Raw genomic sequence first — 19,997 nt, 5'->3', positions numbered from 1 at the left:
GATTATCAGCAGGGTATTTTGAAACCTACACAGACTTCCCCAGGGACAGTCCTAAGGCTTTTCTTTCTGTCTGCCTTTGTTCCGGTAGCTCCAAGACACCCTTTTCCAGTTGCTGGAGCTCATTCATTTTCTTTCTTCAAGAATGTGCAGTCCTCTTCATTCTCTACTCTCATCTCTTTCTTCCTTTGCCTTTGATCACCTGTTCCCATGGTACAATAGAAAAAAGCCAATAAGTTCAATTACATTAATATAACAAGCTTAGATTTTTTGGGAATTTAAACAAACTTTGATTCAAGTTTAAACGTTGCTATTTCCTGTGATGAAGATAGCTTTCAGCTACTATTATACAAGAACAATGTTTTAGTTCTTCTGCAGCAGAGAATTTTTCTCCAAGTGAAGTTGTACTTGATGTAAGGTATTAGCCCATTGCTTAGCTGCAGTTCTTCTGCTCCTTGTCTCTCCTCACACTCCCATGGTGCATATCTTCTGACCACACACTTTTTGTTACAAAGTGATGCATTTACTGGTACTTCAAATGAGCACCATTTAAAACATTCTGGTTTAAAAACAGACCTCTGTGCTAAGTCAGTTGTCTGTTCTCTTTCTATACTTAACAGAGAGAAAAAGTACCTTTTTTTCTCCAAAACGAAAATGTCTCCAAATGTCATTTCTCCAAAATGACAGTCCAAAATGAAGGGCTTTAGCATCACTGAATGTTTCAAAATGTAAGCTTTTGAAATGCCAAAACATCCGGGGATTCAAGTGCACTTTCAAACTCTGGAGTTGTATCCTGCAAGTGCTAGAAGTATGATGTCTCCTTGGGAGGTCCAGTTGTTGACAGCTAGCTGTATCAGCCCCAGAACTGACATGGGTTTAATGTCTAGCTTGAATAAACTGACTCCTGAAACATCAAAGGTACTATGTTGCAGAATAGGGAGGGCATTAAAAGAGTTACCTGAAAGGGTCTCTAAGATCTAAGAAGCTTCAAAGTCAAAAGAAATCTGATTAAAACAGTAGGAAGACAAAATATGCTGAAAGCTAATGGTAAAGGAGATTTTCTTCTTCTTCAGATGTGATGTACCAACAGATGAACCTGACAAAGCCTAGGAAACTCTTTCTCTTGTGCCTTTTAAATCTCTGTCTTTGCTTTTAGCACAGTTTTAACCTATGAGCAGTGCTTTTTTGGCTTACACTCACAAAGTCATTGGTATGATAGCACTTCTATTATGAAAAGGAAACTAGTTGGAATTAAACTATGTTACAGCTGTATCAAGTATGTGGACACATTTTTATTGTCTAATGAGGTTCCTGTTAAAAAACAGAGCCCTCTAAGAGTTGCTGACGTAAATCACCTATAATTGCTGTACTTTTGAGTAGTGTCATTGTGTGTACATGGACTTCACATCGCACTTCACTGTGTTGAGCAGAGTATGCATGGAAGCTTTGGCAACATCAAAGGCTGCACACTCAGCTCTCTGAGGTCCTGTTTCCTCACCAAGCCTTATAGCTGCCACTGTAATGGAAATACATTTCCAAGATGACCCATCCTGAAGAAGGGATACAGCCAAAAAAAGTGTTTCTAATGACTGTTAGCCTTTCTAGAGATAACTTACTGAACACAGTAATTACTGCACTGTGAACTTCCTGGTTAAAGTATTTTTTCTTAAGAGCTTTAACCACTTTTTAAACGTGTGGTGGACCTACGTCGATGATAGCATAGTATAACTAGCCTCAAAGGAAAACAAACAAACCCTGCCTAGAAATCATTGTACAATTATGCTAGCAATGCTTTGTCTCTGGATGTGCTCCAGTTAAAAAATATTCTGCTCCTTTTTATTTTTTTTCCCCTGGCTTCTGTATTATTAATTTATAGCTCTTCTTTTCCTTCAAGATTTAGAAATCATTTGTATTCAAAGAGTATTATTATTTCACAGGCTAAGAAGAGGCAAGAGTGGAAAAGCCCTTGTTGTATAAAGGTGTTGTGCTTCCATGCATACAAAATGGGACTTTTTTACATAGACATCTACATGTGAGCAGGTTGAATATGTGCTTTTCCTAGGGCATGATTCGTCTTACCATCAAAGAGAAGTCTAAAACAGGTCAGATGAATCTCATGCCAGAGACCCACTGCTCTCCAGTGCCTACACTAATAGTTTGGCCACATAACTCAGAGAAGGATGAATGTGTTTTAGATGTGTGAGGTGAGATCCACTCTCAGTATGCAAAGCTCTCCTTGAGTAATTTTTGAATAAGCCTATTAATTTAGCCAGCATAACTGCAATTAGTCAGGGTGAATCCCTGGAAAGGGAAGGGGAATTTGGCAATTGGCCCATTAGGTTTAGCAAAGTTCATGTCTGCACTTTAGTGCATGTGCATGGGGGGAAAAGGTTGTTTTGGCTCTTTTAGCCTGAAAAAAAAAAAAAATATATATATATATATATATATATATATATATATATATATATATATATAAATTAATGACGAGCTGGGTGTAAGTATAGATATTTTGGAAGAGCTTTATAGGACAAATTTGCAGAGATTTCAAGAAGCTCACACTTCCCTGCAGATATGTTTCTTCCTGCAGATGTGTAAGTACTCTGACTTACATAGCTCAAGTTATTAAAAAAAAAAAAAAAAAAAAAAGGCAAGAACAGTAGCTGAAGCATGAAGAAAAAAAGCACGAGGCTCCCCATCTTTTCTGAATCTGACATTTCAGTGTTGGCTAATTTAGTTGTTTGTGCAAAACCCATAAATAGCCTAGACAGGTTACTGATACCAGACATAATATGGCTTGTGTTAAGTCTCTTATCAAGTTTGTATCTGGCTGCCAACCAGCTTAATAAAAAACTGCTATTTACGTTCTTTAACAATATAGCAAGTGACCTTCGGATTTTCTGATTTCTTGACTGCTCTTTGTGGTTTCATGTTGATTGTAAGTGAGAGATATTGTAAGGAACACAGTCAAACCAGAACACAGTCATTAATTCCAGGCACACTTAAAAATATTCCGAAGTGACTTTTAAAGCAACCTTTGGCATATGCAAACATTTTGGCAATCCCTCTTTCACCTCCTTACCCTTGCAAGCAACTCTAAAGCAAAACAAATAAACGAACAAAACCTCAAAAAGGAAGGTCAGCTCACTTAGATCTTGTATTCCCAATCCTAATGAAGCTGAATGTGTGACTTGGATGTGGTCTTCAAGACTGGTCAACGCACCATGTTCCTTTTATGGGTAGAGCTTTCTGAACGCAAATGTGTCTGAAGCTGGCTCGGAGACTGCTGGTGTGGGAGGTTAGGTCATCCAAGATGTGCTCCCAGCCAGCTGGTCAAGGAAGGTTGGCATTTACCTCCCCTCAGGAAGGAACTGGGAGGAAATATAGCAGCAGCCACTGCCAGTGGCTATGATGGGCGGGAAAGAAGAAAAAAGAAGCAAGCAGTGTTGTTATTTGAGGGGCAGAAGGATTTCACTTCATTGGCATACCCTGGTGTTGCTCTGGGTTCAGCTTGCACAGATCCTGGTCTCAAAGCACCGAAAATATCTCCTTAGAGCCATTAAGGCAGAAGGAGAATAAAATCAAAGGGAATCAGGAAAAGCCTCCACACTCATTATAAAAACAAAACTGTGCTAGGAAACATGATGCGTATTCCTTTTAATCAAAAGCAGGAAGACATTTGGAGCACTTGGGGCCATCGATTGCCCTCCGGTCCGTGGCGGAAGTCCCCGGTGATGTCAATGGGAGCTCTGCACGCGAATCGTGGGGGCACAGAGTCAGCCCTTGGTGTCCTGATGCCTTGGCATGCCACAGCAGGGAACATAGCAAGGAAGGCTGTCGCTGAGATTTGAAGCCTACCAAGAGAAGCTGGGGCATTTTGTCGACTTTTAATGCAGCGCTTCATTGACTTCTCCAGGCGCAAATGTTAATTTCCATTGAAGAAGAAGGAAAAAAAAAAAAAAAAAAGCCTAAGTGTGGTATTTTGTGCTTGTTTCCTGTCCCTGCCTTTGGATGGACAGGAATCCTGCAAGGTCTGAGCTGCACAGCCCCCGTGGCCTCGATGTTGGCATCAGTCAGTGGTGACACTCTGTCTGCAGACAGCACCGGTAATCTCCAGAGCAGCTCTTCCTCGCACTTGTAATGATCTGGAGATTATGATACAGGAAACTACTTTGCAAAGCTTGCTGGTTTTGGGCAGGAGCTCTTAATTTTGTGACAAAGACGAACAAGTCTTCAGGGAGTTGTAAATCCATTTGTCTGGTGATGTTAAGGGGCAGGTCACCTCTTCCACGGCTGCAGCCCCTGAAAAACAAAAAAGGTTCTTTTCACCATGCTACAAACAGGTTCATTCTTGGTCTTTCCTTGAATCATATTGCAAAGGAAATGTTAGCCTAACAAGTCCTTAGGGTATTTTTTATTACATGCGCATCCTCTATTACTCATAAGTTCCTTTTGTGATCTTGGTGGACATTTAAAACCTATTATTAAGTAAAACGTTGTGATAATCTTTCATTTCAGAAAATTTGTATAACAAATTCATTAAGTCTCTTAGGGAAAAAATTTCAGTACATTTTTGTATATTTAAGATATTTGTCCTTATGATTCTCCACAGTATAAATCAAGGTGGAATTTGCTTCTCTTCCTGTTTTACGTCTCAAACAAAAATATTTTTGCATATAATAAAAAAGAAGATCTTAAGGGCAGACCAGTTTTATGTCACTGGGAAGTGCAGATCATACTTCTGAAGGAGAAACAAAAGCAATGTATTTAAAGAACCACTTGAGTGAACATAGGTCAATGTGCAGAATTCTGGGACCAGAACTTTAGCAAAACATTACAATTTAAGGTTTTGTAAAGGGTCAATTTTTGCTAGCTTTACTTCTTTATTTTCCAAGAAAGATTTCCATTGTTACTTGTAAGATTTTTGACTCAGTGAAAATAATAGGATTTGCCTGAAAAAACATTGGAGCTGTAGATAAGCATGGAATTGAGATCTAAATGTTCCACTTTTTCAAGAGTTAAAAGCCAGACCTTATGTGAATTTGGAGGTAGTCTATCTGAACTGTGAGTCAAACCAAACCTCCAGATCTCAACACCTGCAAAGAAGATTTGGAGCCAGAGTCAGTGGCTTGAGCCCCTCTTTGTTAACTGGTTCAAACAATAGCAGCAGCAATGTTCCTTGTTCCCAGCGCAAGCTATTTATGACAATGCCCTTTGTTAAAGAGATTGTTCAAGGGACGGTAAATTACTCTGCCAAGCTTTAGTTATTGAGTTGAACAGAATGAATGTTTTCCTGGCATTTTCATTTACCTTGTCACTTACAAAAGAGACATATAGGTATTGTGATAGTAGGAAGGAGAAGAATAGTTAACTCTTGCTAGTCCCTTTTCTGAGAGAATGTGGTTGAAAATATGGTTGAATAATCGTAGTAGAGTCCTCCTAGTGAAGTCAACATGTATTTTTTTTCCCATCGATTTCCTTGTTGAAAGCAGGAACATGTCTTGTGCAAGGGTTTCCTGATAAGAGAATTTCAGCTCACATCCCATAACTACTTCTCCTGAAATGCCCTGAAAATAAAAATAGACGTACCAGCAGTAGAGATGATGCTGTAATGAGAAAAAGGTACTTGAACTGCCCTGGATTTTAAAGGAGGTATTGAGCTCCTACTTTTGGTATTCTACTGAAGTTGTTTAGATAAAAGTAAACAAAGGAATAATTTGAGGACGATGTCTAGCTTTCATTATAAATAGGCTTGATCAGTTAAGCTGTATGCATCATTACAATTTCCATATACTCCTGCAAAATTTCAGAAATTAACCTTTTCTTTTTCTTTTCTTGCAGATACAGGCAATCCATTTGTAGAGATGAACAGTGATATACCTAAAATAATACACATGACTGTGGGAAGAGAGATGATCATTCCATGCAGGGTCACAGCACCAAACATTGCTGTCACTTTAAAAAAGGTACTGCTATCTGAGAATACTCTGAAGGTGTTATTGCTGCTATGGATTCGGCTTTTTTTGGTTTTGCTTGGTTTTATTTACAGTTATTGTGGTGATTTTGGAACATTTAAACCATTTAGTTGTTTTTAAATGAGGTTCCTAGGTGTCAGCGTGTTTAGAAATATTTCAACCTTGGAAGCTTGATGTCTTACACTGGATGGAAATTTTCTGAAGAAACTTAAGCTTTATATACCATTTCATTAAAGTTTCATCTTTATTAAAGTTTAACTTCTCAAGAGAAAGGTTTCTGAAACCCAGGAGGGAATTTCTTGTTAGGAGATGAGATTTCCTCCCACTTCTTCCCCTGCCCTTCCTCCCCTTTCCTCTCTCCCTGTCCTCTGGAATAGCCTGGAGATGTGCTGAGGCTGCACAAGGCATTTCTTCAAGACTTTGCCATTCACCTCCTCTCCCCCCTCCCACTCCAGCAACTTTGCTATCTACTTTTACATACAAATGTACTTATCAGACAAGGGATGGCTTCTCTTTGTAGGGCAACATGTGCAGAGTTTGAGATGGCGTGAGCAGTTACAGAAAATCTAGATATTTTTCATGTTTGGGGAACATTTTTCATGTTTTCATTTCTTTTATAAGTTGCTTGAGAGTTACTTGGAGAGCTAACTGATCTTCATATATGTAGTAAAGTACCTTGTGCCAAGACAGAGAGGTGCCTCTTTTTTAAAGTTGCTTTGTTTGGCTTAAAAATTAGGCAGAGGTGCCAGTGATGTTTTGTTTCTAACAGAAACAAACAGAAATCTGTGCATAGTAACATAAATATTCAGCCTTGATATAAGGAAGAGATTTTTCTTTTCTTTTTCCTTTTTTGTTTTCTTTTTTTTTTTCATTTCTATAGAATAGCATGCAATTGCCAAACAATACCATTTTGCAATGCTTATCCAGATCAATACAAGTCTTTGACCATACTTTGACTACAGAGGTTTACACCAGCCATAGATTTGGTGCTGTGTTTGAACTTGACATGGAGGTTTAAAAATTTTACCCAGCCTTTGTTAACATTGTGCTTTCCTAAAATTGATACTGATTATACCTCAGTTTCCAGCTGCTAAACCACATGGAAGCAAGCTAAATACAGAGAAAGGAAAGTAATCTGACCTAAGAAATGTATCTTCAGTTATATACGCAAAAACACACACAATTTTCTAGCAAGAACTGTATCAGAGATGTGCATGGATGATGCACAAGATTCTGTGGCTATAGAATCAAAAGTAAATGAGGCTTGGCTTTCTATAAGGTGCAGGATGTAAAGCGAGAACTTATCTGGACATTGTAGTGTTGCATCGGAAATCTCAACATATTAAATTCCTAACTGAGAAAATTCCCATCAGCATTCTCTCTTATGAAATAATATAAAAGCAAACTTTATTTGGAGGAGATTGAGGCATACCTACTGTCTTTTCTCACTGTCGGCTTGCTTTTAGCTTGGGGTTGCAGTGTATGATGCATCTTTACACCATCAAAACCAGATGTAGTAGTCTGGGAAGGAGAAAGAGGAGGTGGAGCCAAGTCTTGAAAGAAAGGATTGGTTGCTTACATGTTTTGCATTCCAGGAAAAAGAAATGTGTTCCCTAATTCATCCCAGAATTTCCTGAAGTATGTAAGCTACAATGCATTACATCATATCTTACTTTATTTATCATCTGTGACACCCATGTATGAAGATTCCATCAAGTTTTTGCTCTCATAGTAATTAAGGGATGTGTTAAATGCATTTCCCAGCTGCAGGCATACTGCTCCTGTAGAGCTGGCAAAAGCTATTCTGTGTTTTCCATTTAGCAATAAAGGAAGAAGTCAGTGTCCCCATAATGCAATCCCCTGGAGCTGGAAAGAAAGACTGAGCATTAGAGCCATTAGAATATGGAATATATTTTGTAATATCTCTCTTCTGAAAGAACTCATTGGTAAAGTCACATGAATACTGCCTCCAGCATTTTGTTCTTGTGAAACGCTAGTTCTTAGCAGTTGTGGACCAGTATGGGAAAGTTTTATTATTTGTTTTCAATATTACACATGGTTTTATTACTAAAACTGCATCTTTACATTGCTTGACCCTTTTGAGATACTGTGCTGTTCTAACTTCCAGGCTGAACATCTCTACAAATTGTATGGTATAGCATGGTAATCATATGCAACATCTAAAAAGTCTTAAAAGTCAGGAAAGAAAAGAGAATGAAACTTTTCATTCCTATTTTAAATCCAGCCTTCAGGTCCTATTACAATCTATATCTGCAACAGCTGGTGGCCCTTTCTATTCCTCACCATATGATGACCTGTAAAATCAATTAATTATTTTGCTATATTTAATAGAAAGATATCCAGAATCTTTGAAACCATCATCCCTACCAATATGATTCTGGCAGCCTCATTCAAGATCCCTAAAATATGATAAAATTTGTTGCAACTAAGGAATGCACTTCCATTGCTTCTTCCTTTGCTCTTGTCTTACTAAAAAGAGAAAATGTCTTCCTTTGGTACAATGATTTGATCCCTCTATTCACTCCCCTTTTGGAATTTCTGTCATAAAATCAGCAACACCCTTTATAAAAAAGGAACCCCAAGGATGCTGAGAGCCAGATATTTGGGCAATCTGATTCTTAATAATGCCAATTCCTCCTTCCCACACTGGTGGAAGGGGAAACATGAAGAAAAAAAAAAAAAAAGCAAGCGTTCAAGACTAATTACAGAATCACAGAATCGCAGGATGGTTTGGGTTGGAAGGGACCTTAAAACTCACCCAGTCCCACCCCCCTGCCATGGGCAGGGACACCTCCCACCAGGCCAAGTTGCCCAAAGCCCCATCCAGCCTGGCCTTGAGCACCTCCAGGGATGGGGCAGCCACAGCTTCTCTGGGCAGCCTGTGCCAGGGCCTAATATTCCAGTGCCTAATGTATGTTTTTTGCTATACTTTCATCTGGCTCTTTCTAATACAATCTGTCTTTGGAGATGTGGGGAACCAAAACATGACTATGTACTCTTGACCATATATATATATATACCCCAAACCTTGTGGTAGTACTATGTTAATACCACTTGGAACCAAAAAGGTTCAGTGGCCAGTGCTGAGCAAAGAAGGAGGCACAGGCTGTGCCAAGAGAAACTGAAGTCTAGTTTGAAACAAAGAAGGTTTCAAAGAGACAAAGGTCAAGACTGTACAGTGCCTTGGCTTATGCAGATAAGTATGTAGACAGTAAATTCCAGTTTACTGCAGCCATTACAATGAACTGCTTCTCTGAACACCTCTCACTATCTGCTGGTACCCATCTGTAACCTATTATTTCAGCTGATTTTATCCCCTGCTGCTTCAGTGGAGACGGTGCTGTTCCAGCACGAAGTTGCTTCATGGATTTTCTGCTTCTGCCTATGATGACCAAATGCCCAAGTTCTTTGACAAGGCCTTGAGCTACTTGTCCTTGTCTTGTCATTGGGGTGGACCAGGTGACCTCCAGAGGTCTCTTTCAACCTCAGTTACTGTGTGGTTCTGGGATTCTTGTCTTGTACCATCCATGCAATAATCATGACAGTGATGATGCCATATCACTAGGTGGTGGCCTACAAGCTGGTGTCTCTGCTTCGGGTAGAATAAAGCCCTAAATATTTCTGCAAGAGCGGGAAATAGGACATATGAAACAGTGGGGTGGCAGAAGAGAGCAGCATGGAGGAGAGCTGGGTAAGAAGTAGACATAAGGGGGAAGGGTTGAGCTATGAAGAGGCATGAGGGTGAGCATCCAGCCTTTGCCCTGAGACAAAATCCTGGCATTTCTACCTCCTGAAATGGACTTGTGGCAATATCTTGGTTTTAGTATCTTGATATCTTTAGTATCTTATCCAGAGAACAGCTGTGCCATAGGGGTCTTTTGCTAGTCTATGGACTTCAGTTTTCTAAAATTCTCCTTACAGCAACTGAAATGTGTCAGTTTGCACTTTTACTTAGGCAACTTTTTATTCTCAAAGCCATAAGTGTACTTCTATCTGGTTTTGGGATTAAGGAGAGTAAACTGTGCAGGTAAGGGTCTGCCTCCAGGGCAGGTGAGCCTGCTGCACAACTCACAGCTTTCTATGTTGCAAATTGAGACCATATTTATAAGCACTTTATTTCTAAGATCCAGACACTTTCTGGGTATTCTGGCTACTTTTACTTTCCTGAAGCAAGACTAATACAAATTCAGTAATCCATCAATTAACTTATTAATGTGGAGTTAATTTATTCCCTGGGTAACATCAGTTTAGGCTCTGAGGTTCTGACTCAACTCTTTTTTCCTGGTTTATATGAAAACCTATAGAGGAGTATGCTGTGAAGCAGTTTGGTTTCTAACAAAGCAGCAGAGGATAAATCCAGCTGAAGCTCTTGAAAGCATAACTATGAACTAGTTAAGCCAAAGCTTGGATATTTTTTTTTATTTAGACACAGGAATGGCAACAAAGCTCTTAGAGTCCAAGACATCGTTGAATGGTAGCCAGCACACTATAACATAGTGGGCTTTGCTTGTGCTTTGCATGTTTATTATAAAATCTTATCGGCTGTTGTAAAGATGAGGAATTCTACTGCAGCACTTTCACGCTGGCTGTAATTGTTGTCCATTTGATTCACCATGCGTTTCTGTCGGAGGAAATGGTGTGAGATGAGAGGAGGTGATCCCAAGGGCAGCTCGTGGCGTGCGCTGAGTAGGCAGCATGGAGGGTGCCGTGCTTCAGAGATGCTGAACCATGCAGGAAGGTGCCAGGCAGCTGTGCCTCCCCCTGCCACTGGCAGCTGCCTGCAGTGGCTTTGGCTGTAGGAAGAGAGAGGGCTGGCCAGTACACCAGCCTTCTGCTCAAATAAAGGGGAAGGAGGAGATAAAAGGGATGCAGTGGGTCTGGGAACATGGAGAGAGGTGATGGTCTGGAAGATATTTAGGTGGACCCAGGGATGGAAGTGTATAGAAATGCTCTTTGCTTAGGGCACTGATTCACTCAAGCTCTGCTATATGGTGTCTTAAAAATATTTATATAATTTTCAAAATAATAGTGGGATTTATTAAAGTAGTCACTACCAGACTTTGTAATGATGGTTGATCTGTGTGTTATCCAAATGGTGGCATTTATTCCATCAATAAAGCTGCATAACAACCAGAGAATTGATGTGAAATAAAAGAGGTGTTCCTGGGCCTCAGTGCTTTTGTCATGCTTTGCCTTTTCAGTGTTGTTTTTTGTTGTTGTTGTTGTTGTTTTGTTTCTGTTTTTGTTTTGTTTTTGTTTTGTTTTTTTAATCTTATAAAATGGGGCTTAAAACTCAAAGGATGCTAACATAAAGTATCACTTGTTCTGCTGAAAAAGTGGACACTTGATCCCACTTGGCAAAATTTTTGTCTGAAAAAAAAAAAAATAATTTCAGGTCATAATTTTATAAAACATCTGATGGTTTTACACTAATTACTTATTGGGTCCTCAACTTCTGAGGGACCTAGAAGTGCTATTTTTTTTAAAATGCGATGAATTCTTTTCCTCTGGAAATTTGGCATACTTTGTTTCAAGGCATCCTTTCAAAATCTGTAGTCAATATGACTTTCCTCATTCAGTATGATCTGTAGTTCTCAATGAAAGTGCCCACGGTAGCCTTGCGGATTTAAAATTTGTGCTTTATGTTGTATGTAATGACTTAGAGACCTGTGCTCTGTGATCTGTCGGCTCTGGAATAAGCATCCATGTGCTTCACTTTTTTTTTTTTTTTTTTTTTTTTTTTTTGTAAGTCTAGTCCTTTAGACAAAATAAACATGAGAAGCATCAGATTGAATCCTGGCAGAAATTTGTTAAAGCCACCAAATGACAGCATATCAAGTCCATTTGTCACCTCCATTGAAAAATGTGTATTTGTATCTCTGTGGTAACACCGGCACACTTAATTGCAAAGGTTCTCCAAAACGAGCACTTTAGCTGCCAACTGGGAGCCAACAGAATAGCAGCCCAAGTACTGAGGCTAATGATAGTGTCAATCTATTGTGTCATAAATTACATCCTGTTATAAATAATGAAATCTTGGAAACAAATAAAACATTCACATTCTTCACCCAGGTTTTTCCTCTATTTTGTGATGAAAACGTGACTTGAAAAATCTGCATAATTAAATGTCATCCTTTCTATTTTGATTGGCATTTTTTCAAGTTTTTTTTTTTTTCTTTTCCCACTTGTTTTTATGAGGCTGTTTTGATTAGAGTGTGGCATGAGGATAAGTTGTTTTTATGATGTGTGTTTGCCACTTCCAGATTCCTGGAGAAGCCCTAATTCCTGATGGCAAGACAATCATCTGGGACAGCACAAAAGGCTTCAGAATACCCAAGGCAACCTACAGATTCATAGGGCTCCTGAGCTGTGAGACAACCATTGCTGGGCATAAGTATAGCACGAAGTACCTAACGCACCGAGAAAGTAAGTAGCCTTCTATACTCCCTGTCTTTTGCAAAGCCATCTGCCCTGGTGATGTTACTCACTTTTCCTTCCCTTTATGACATGCAGCCAATACAATTTTTGATGTTCAGTTGAGCACCCCTCGCCTCGTCAAGTTGCTGAAGGGTGACAGCCTGGCAATGAACTGCACCGTCACGGCAGCCTGGAACACCCGTGTGCAGATGACGTGGACTTACCCCGGACAGGTGAGTGCTGGGAATGAAAGGAGGAAATCGGGTGAGGGTTCCCATAGATCGTATTACATCTAGCATCCTGGGAGGAATTCTTCCTCAAAATGTTTGCTATGTTTCTCATTTCATCATTGTGAACCTTGCTGACATGGCTTTTAAGTGTGGTTGTTTTTTTTTTGTTTTGTTTTGTTTTTTCTTATGGTGCTTAATTGAATAGGTAAACAAGTTTACACAATGCACTCTGCTATATTGCATAACCACAAGCGAGCGCTAGAAACGTTTCATCCCTGGGAGCTTCTTTTTGACCTGGGGAAATGATAGAAATTTATCACCCTGTCCCAGGCAGGGGCTCTCTCGTGACAAAAAAGTTTTCATAGAGGTTTTCTTTCTTAACACATTCATTTAAAAGACTGGCAGACAGTCAGGCACCCGACTCAAGCATGTTTAGAAAAAATATTTTGATTTAGCTAGCCAAAATCTCATTTGTTAAGTGTCACATGAACAATCCGCTTGTTTTGACAACTACAGGAATGATCTTGAATGTGCTTCTCCTCCCCCAACATTGGGAGCATCCTCATAAATATTTGTCACTTACAAAATAACTGCCAGGGAGCCCGTGTAAAGCTGATAAGAAATTTGACATTAGCTTAAGGTTTACAACTCCCATTCCTTTCATGTCAGTTTGATTTATGCTGGTGATTCAAGTCAAGATCATTTATTATGTCACTCATTGTGTCTAATCACAAGCTGAAATTATGATTACATTATATAAGGAAGATTAATGCAATTGTTTTTTGCATACTGTAGCCATTTTCCTTGGCATTTTTTCATTGCAGAAGTAAACAACCTAGCAACAAGAAACGCCCCAAATATCTTACATTTGGTCACTGTTACATTACCAAGCCCTAGCTAAGCACCAAACTTGTGAAATTCTGCTTGGGTTTTATTTGGACGGTAACTGAAGGGTGCTCAGTGTTTGTAAGACAACAACAATGTCCTGGGTTAAATAAACTTTGAGGCCAAAGGCTGAGGGGGAGTTGCAGGAAATAACTCCTCAGGCTCACATTATCTTCAGTTCCACCCTGCTACTCCTTTGCCAAATCTAGTCACTTTTCCGTCTATAGCCTTTCCAGAATTCTCCCCTTTTGATGTTAATGCCCTCATCGTCTATACATCTGCTGCCTATGGACTCAGAACCAAGGCACCGAATTATGTGCTGCCCTTCATGTGCCCTTCATGTGCTGACAGTCCAAGGACTTTTATGATCAATGCTGGACAAGGAGCAATGGGGAGCTGGGCATGTTTCAATGGTAGGTCATGCAGAATTGGTGACCTTCCTCTGGAAAGAACTAGTTTGGATGCTTCTGCAACTTGAATGGAGATAGGAATGAATTGCCAGATAAAGTTACTTCTCATTTTTATTTTTGACTGTCTGGAAGTATTAGTTTTTATCAGGTTTGTCCTGTGCAAAGGGATCTGGATACATTTTTTGGAGGTTTGGTGGCAGAACAGTAAAATTAAAATCATTCATAAACATTTGATTAAGCTCTTTCTTGTTCATTTTTTCTTTTATAGACAAAGAAGAGAGGGTCCATAACACAGCGCATTGACCGGAAGAATACAGAAGCCAATATTTTTTACAGTATTCTAGTTGTTGACAGAGTGCGTGATATTGATAAAGGCCAGTATGCCTGCCACGTGAAGAGTGGGCCCTCAATCAAATCAGTTAACACAACAGTCATCGTTTATGGTAAGAAATACCTTGAATTTGTAGAATACTGAGTGTTCACTTACCAAGTTCAGTCATACGGTATTTTTGTACCTTGACACAAAGTGTGAATGAATTTCTAGTATGGTTATCGTGGATAGAAAATGGAGGAAGATAAGAGAGAACATGTACCTTTTCTTCCATGACTGTTTTGCCTGTTTGGCAATGGACACATTAATGTTCAGTTTGATCACCCTTGTTTTATAAGTCCTGCGATGATCCTGTCCTCAGTTCTGACAGTTCCAGTTCCTCTTCTACCATACCTATCTACTGCTTACTATGAAGCAAAAGAAGGAAAAAACAAACAAACAAACAAACAAAAAAAAAGCAGATAAGCTAGCTCTATGTGGAGAAGATCGCTGGTAAACCATTCACAAAACCGAAACAAGCATAACATACTGCAACTCACTAATGTGGTTTTACAGTGGGAGCCTTAAATAAGTTCTCTGTGGTCTGACCAGGCTTCCTGTGAGATCTGGAAATTCCCTGTGTTGTTTCAAGCTTATGTGAATTAGGACTTTTGTGCACTGGGACTGCATGAGAAGCTACCTTCTTTGTGGCATCCTGTTACAATTATGATTATGTAGGATATTCAGAGCACTGTTGGTATTAATATCCAAATGGTGGCTCCTTGATGGCAGACAATTTGTGGTCACAGTATTGATTTGTTCCACAGTTTAGGTGGTCTACTTTTTCTCTCTCATCTGTAATTGTGGTCTAAGCACCAGATGGTGGTATTTTCAGGGAGTATTTCAAGTACTTTTTCTCTATTTAACCCTTGGACTAAGACGCTGGGAACGTTGGATGAATAATTATTTTAACTTCTTATGTTCTTAAATAAATAAGCCTGAAGCTATCAAAAACTAAGTTTTAAATTAAAACTGAATTCAGAGAAGCTGAAGCTCTTGAAGCAAGCCTATAAACTCATATTCACATAAGCAGTCTCATCTATGGGATACTCATTAGAAAGAGACAGACTGAATAATGGTTTGCACAATCAGAGTTCAAGTATAACCTAATTCATGTAATGTAACTATTGAGTTATCTTGCCCATGTTAATTTCAAAGTATGCTGCAAATATCACTAATATAACTAAATACTGCACTCATTTAATAGATATACAGTATCTATATACAATTCATAATGTGAGTAAATATTGCACTGTGGGTACTGTCAAAGGACACTGAACCTTTTTTTTTTTCATGTTTTAAATGTTTTGATTTGTTTAATTGCATTTTGGGAAGAAAAAAAAAAAAGTGTTTTTCCAATATACTCTATAAATATTGTGGTTTTATTGCTTCTGGTAAAACCCATCGATTTGTCAGAGTTTGAAATATTGGGCAGTACAACTGGAAAAGAATGAATTCCAGCAGGTTGAGACTGTTCCAATGAAGTGATAAAGATTTGTTTGTTTGATGAAACAGCTGTTTACCGATGACACAGAAAGTTTCTGTCTTTTCCTTTGCTGTTTCTCTGAAGTTCACTTAAACCATCCCCAGCCAAATATTTTCATTTGGAACATCCACTGAGTCTCGGCCTTTCAGGGGTGGTGGGGTCACCTGCTCATCTAGTTCAGCTTCCCACGTACCACAAACCACCTTCTTTCTTGTGCTTTGTTTTTTGACTGAAGCACAATGTGAATTTGGCTAGAGCATACCTTGTTTAGGCAGACTCATGGCCTGGGAACTGTATCTCATTTTTTTGTATGTTTGTGGTAGGTTTTATTCTTGCTGTTATCGTGTGGGAACACCAAAATTATTAAAGATCATTTTTATTTGAATTCCTGTTCTCTTTAGAAGAGTGACTCTTTTTGCAGGCTGAAAATCATGAGAACACTTTTTTCTTTTATTTCTTTAAGATAAAATGTTCATTAATTTGAAACGTCGAAGAAAAACTGCGCTGGAGGCTATAGCAGGAAGAAAGTCCTATCGTCTGTCAATGAAAGTGAAGGCATTTCCTTCTCCAGAGGTTATATGGTAGGACAAGTTATTTCCACATATGTACTCTGGACCTTTGCTTAAATGAAAAATATTCATTTTTAGACCCTTTAAAATGGCAACAAACTGGGAACAATACAGTTTTTGATTTTTATTGGACTTTTCGGGGTCTGGCTGAGTTTTAAAAATTTAAGAGAACATTATCTTCAGTTTGGAAGTGTAAAATAGGATGCCTGGAAACTTTAAAGTTCAGTCCCTCAAACATATTAGATATGCCTCCTGTTGAAATCAATGGACACTCTACAGCTAAATCCCTCTACCAATATTTTCTGTTTTATCTAACTTCATGCAGACCCAAATATGAGAAATTAGTTTGTCTGAGTTCATTCATACAACCATGCACTACTAGAAAAGCTGTGGAAGATGGCTTTACTATATGGAGATCTGTAGGTTTTAGATCTGCTTTAGTGACCAGAGTTTTCACTTTGGCTAAAGTATACTGAAATAACAAATCTTTTAAACTTTTTTTTTTTTTTTTTTCTATTAACTCAACCACCTTTCTAGAAAACAATGTTATCTATTCATAATCTCAAGGTGTGTTTTGTGTGCGTGTTGTTGTTTGTTTTTATATAATTTTAAATAGTAATAGTTCAATTCATTACCCTTTAACAAGCAGTCTATGACAAGAATGATTAAGAAAACAAACCATATATACACAAACAGTAAGTGTTCATGCTTCTCAGAGCCAGAAATTATTTTTGCTCCAAATGTTTTGTTTTATTTAACTTTCTATTCTGCATTTGCAGCTCCACATGGAAAATTAAGGGACAAAAGTGCAGCTGATACTAGCCATTTACATGGTATTTTTGTCTTTTTAATGATTGAGCTTGTTGACTATACATTTAGACCCAAAACTTCTGAATACAAAAATAAATAAATAAATCCATTTGATAATAAGAATACATATTTATTGCTGTGAGGTTTGTCAGTCACTGGAACAAGTTGCCCAAAAAGGCTGTGGTTTCTCCATCCTGTGAGATGTTTGAAATCTGACTGGACATGGTCCTGGGCAACTTGCTGACCTTGCTTTGAGCAGGGGGCTGGACCAGGCGATCTCCAGAGGCCCATCCAGCCTCAAATATTCAGTGGTTCTGTGAAATATGTGTGCAGTGAAATGTCTAAATCTATGGTCCTTAGACACAACTTGGAGAAGAGGAGGCTGAGGGGAGACCTCATCACAGTCTACAACTTCCTCGTAAGGGGGTGTCGAGAGGCAGGAGACCTTTTCTCCATTAACACCAGTGACAGGACCCACGGGAACGGGGTTAAGCTGAGGCAGGGGAAATTTAGGCTTGACGTCAGGAGGGGGTTCTTCACAGAGAGGGTGGTTGCACACTGGAACAGGCTCCCCAGGGAAGTGGTCACTGCACAGAGCCTGTCTGAATTTAAGAAGAGATTGGACTGTGCACTTAGTCACATGGTCTGAACTTTTGGGTAGACCTGTGCAGTGTCAAGAGTTGGACTTGATGATCCTTAAGGGTCCCTTCCAACTCAGGATATTCTATGATTCTATGATTCTATGAACTTTTAATGCTCCTTCAATGACTGAAAAAGTTTTCTGTAAATATTTACTAAAACACAGGAATCAATGTAATTAAGTCCATCACCGCGGTGAATTTTGGTTGCACTCACATTGAGCTTCATACAGCAACCTACAAAAATGTGGTTTATGCCGTAATTTACCTTCTTTAAAAAAAAGAAATGTTCTGCTTATTCAGGAATCTGTTTGTGAGCAACACTTCGTACTTTCTGTGTTGATTTTCTGTTATCTTTAAAAACATTCACTTGATAGCAGGATATCTGATTCTTAAGTTCTTATCTAATCTACTTACTCTTCCTCTTCCTAAAATCACAGCTGTGCTTAGGCTACAGTAATACTTTGTCCTGGGATGTATTCTGAGGTCATAAGAAATGATCGGTGCTGGATGACGCAACCTTTATTTGTGTGAATGACTTTTGGCCAAAATGGTCGTCTTCTTGACTAAATGGCAGCAGAAGTATGGAAGGCTGGGATCTTTAGAGATAGAGTTGTGATTTTTAGCAGCTCTCAGATGTTATAGAATCCTGTCATATAAATTTTCATGTATAGAAAGGTATTCTTCAGAGTTGTCCATAAATATCAACAATCTGTAAGGAAAGGATAATCCTCTGGTAAGCAGAATCTTGGACAGTAAATTCAATCCTTGCTCAAAGATCAAGAAATGTTGTGAAATGAAGAAACACAGGCTGTTAAAGCAGCACTATTTTTCAATTTTTTTTTCATTTCTGGACTTCTTTTAAACAGGTTAAAAGATGGGCTACCTGCTGCTGAAAAGTGTGCCCGGTACATGGTTAAAGACTATTCATTAATCATCAAAGATGTTGCTGAGGAAGATGCTGGAAACTACACTATAATATTGAGCATACGACAGTGGAACTTGTCTAAGAATCTTACAGTCACTCTTAAAGTAAATGGTAAGTTTACAGCATGTTCCCACACTTTTTCTGAACATAAACATCAAATTTTCGTTGAACAGTTGATCTTGCATGGCCCAGGACATTGTGCACTTTCTTACTGACTTTCATGGACACAAATCCAAGCCTCATGTGTGGGGTGATGGACCCTTCTTGAAATCAGCAGACAGACACTGGTTTTCATTAGAAGGGTTTCTGTCTTTCACAGTCACATACTTGTTCCTGATGACTTAAATGTGTTAGTAACCACTCATCTGACTCAACTTATTCCTGCTGTTTTTCTTTGTCCTCCTGGGGATTTTTATTTTTTTTATTACTCACCCTGCAGGAATGTAGGATTTTCATGATCTTGTAACACATTGGAAATGAGTTGCTTTTAATAGCTTTCCAATTTTTACCCTTTACAGTGAAACCCCAGATATACGAAAATGCTGTATCATCATTCCCTGATCCCAATCTGTATCCACTGGGCAGCAAACAAGTGCTGACATGCACTGTGTATGGTGTTCCTCAGCCAAAAATTACATGGATGTGGTACCCCTGCAGACAAAACCATTCCAAAACAAGGTAGGACAGCTTTGTTACTTACACTTAGCTTGTCTTCCCTTCCCTTATATTTGGATATTAACTTAAGAAAAAAGCTTACCATGAACATTTGTAGTTAGTAGAGTATGTGTTACTTTATTTTTAAGTAAGCATGCAGAAAAAATTGACTTCTTGTTTTCTGCATCATTATTTAAAAATAGGGTGTAGAGTCATTGTTTTGTACTGTTGCTTACTTTTATTTACAGTTCATTACTATTCATGCATGCAGTGCTCGGAGGCCATAATTGCTTTTTGATTTTTATGAGGGAAGACTTGCAGGCAATGTCTTGCAAAGTGCTCATACTTTCTCAAGGAGGAGATTTCCTTGCTTACCTCCATGCTTTTGTCACAACACTGTGATTCTACTCTGAGGTTTATTTTGAAATTCAACAGAAATAATCTTAGAGATTTTTTCTATTATGATGATCAAATCTTTCTTACAATACAATGACTCATAGGTTTAGATCAGCAAGACAAATGTGACCAGCATTCTCCAGATAATATTTCGACAGGGCAAAACATAAATGGCTCTGTGCAAGCCTACTTGATGCTGATGTGGCACTTAACT

At 38.7% G+C, this 19,997-nt stretch overlaps 1 protein-coding gene across 1 annotated transcript in view; it reads left to right on the top strand.

Moving 5' to 3' along the window:
- The window catches only part of FLT1 (fms related receptor tyrosine kinase 1), a 108,228-nt gene that overhangs the window by 18,252 nt on the left and 69,979 nt on the right, over positions 1–19,997 (top strand). The window contains exons 4-10 of the mRNA XM_084283641.1: positions 5,836–5,960; positions 12,254–12,416; positions 12,504–12,640; positions 14,201–14,375; positions 16,252–16,369; positions 18,675–18,844; positions 19,252–19,411. Coding sequence (XP_084139767.1) covers positions 5,836–5,960; positions 12,254–12,416; positions 12,504–12,640; positions 14,201–14,375; positions 16,252–16,369; positions 18,675–18,844; positions 19,252–19,411 — 1,048 coding nt within the window. The remainder of the gene's footprint in view (positions 1–5,835; positions 5,961–12,253; positions 12,417–12,503; positions 12,641–14,200; positions 14,376–16,251; positions 16,370–18,674; positions 18,845–19,251; positions 19,412–19,997) is intronic.

The sequence above is a fragment of the Netta rufina genome (assembly GCF_964035555.1).
Source record: "Netta rufina genome assembly, chromosome: 1".
Taxonomy (NCBI): domain Eukaryota; kingdom Metazoa; phylum Chordata; class Aves; order Anseriformes; family Anatidae; genus Netta; species Netta rufina.
The sequence above is the reverse complement of the archived record's forward strand: the minus strand, read 5'-3'. Positions and strand labels throughout refer to the sequence as shown.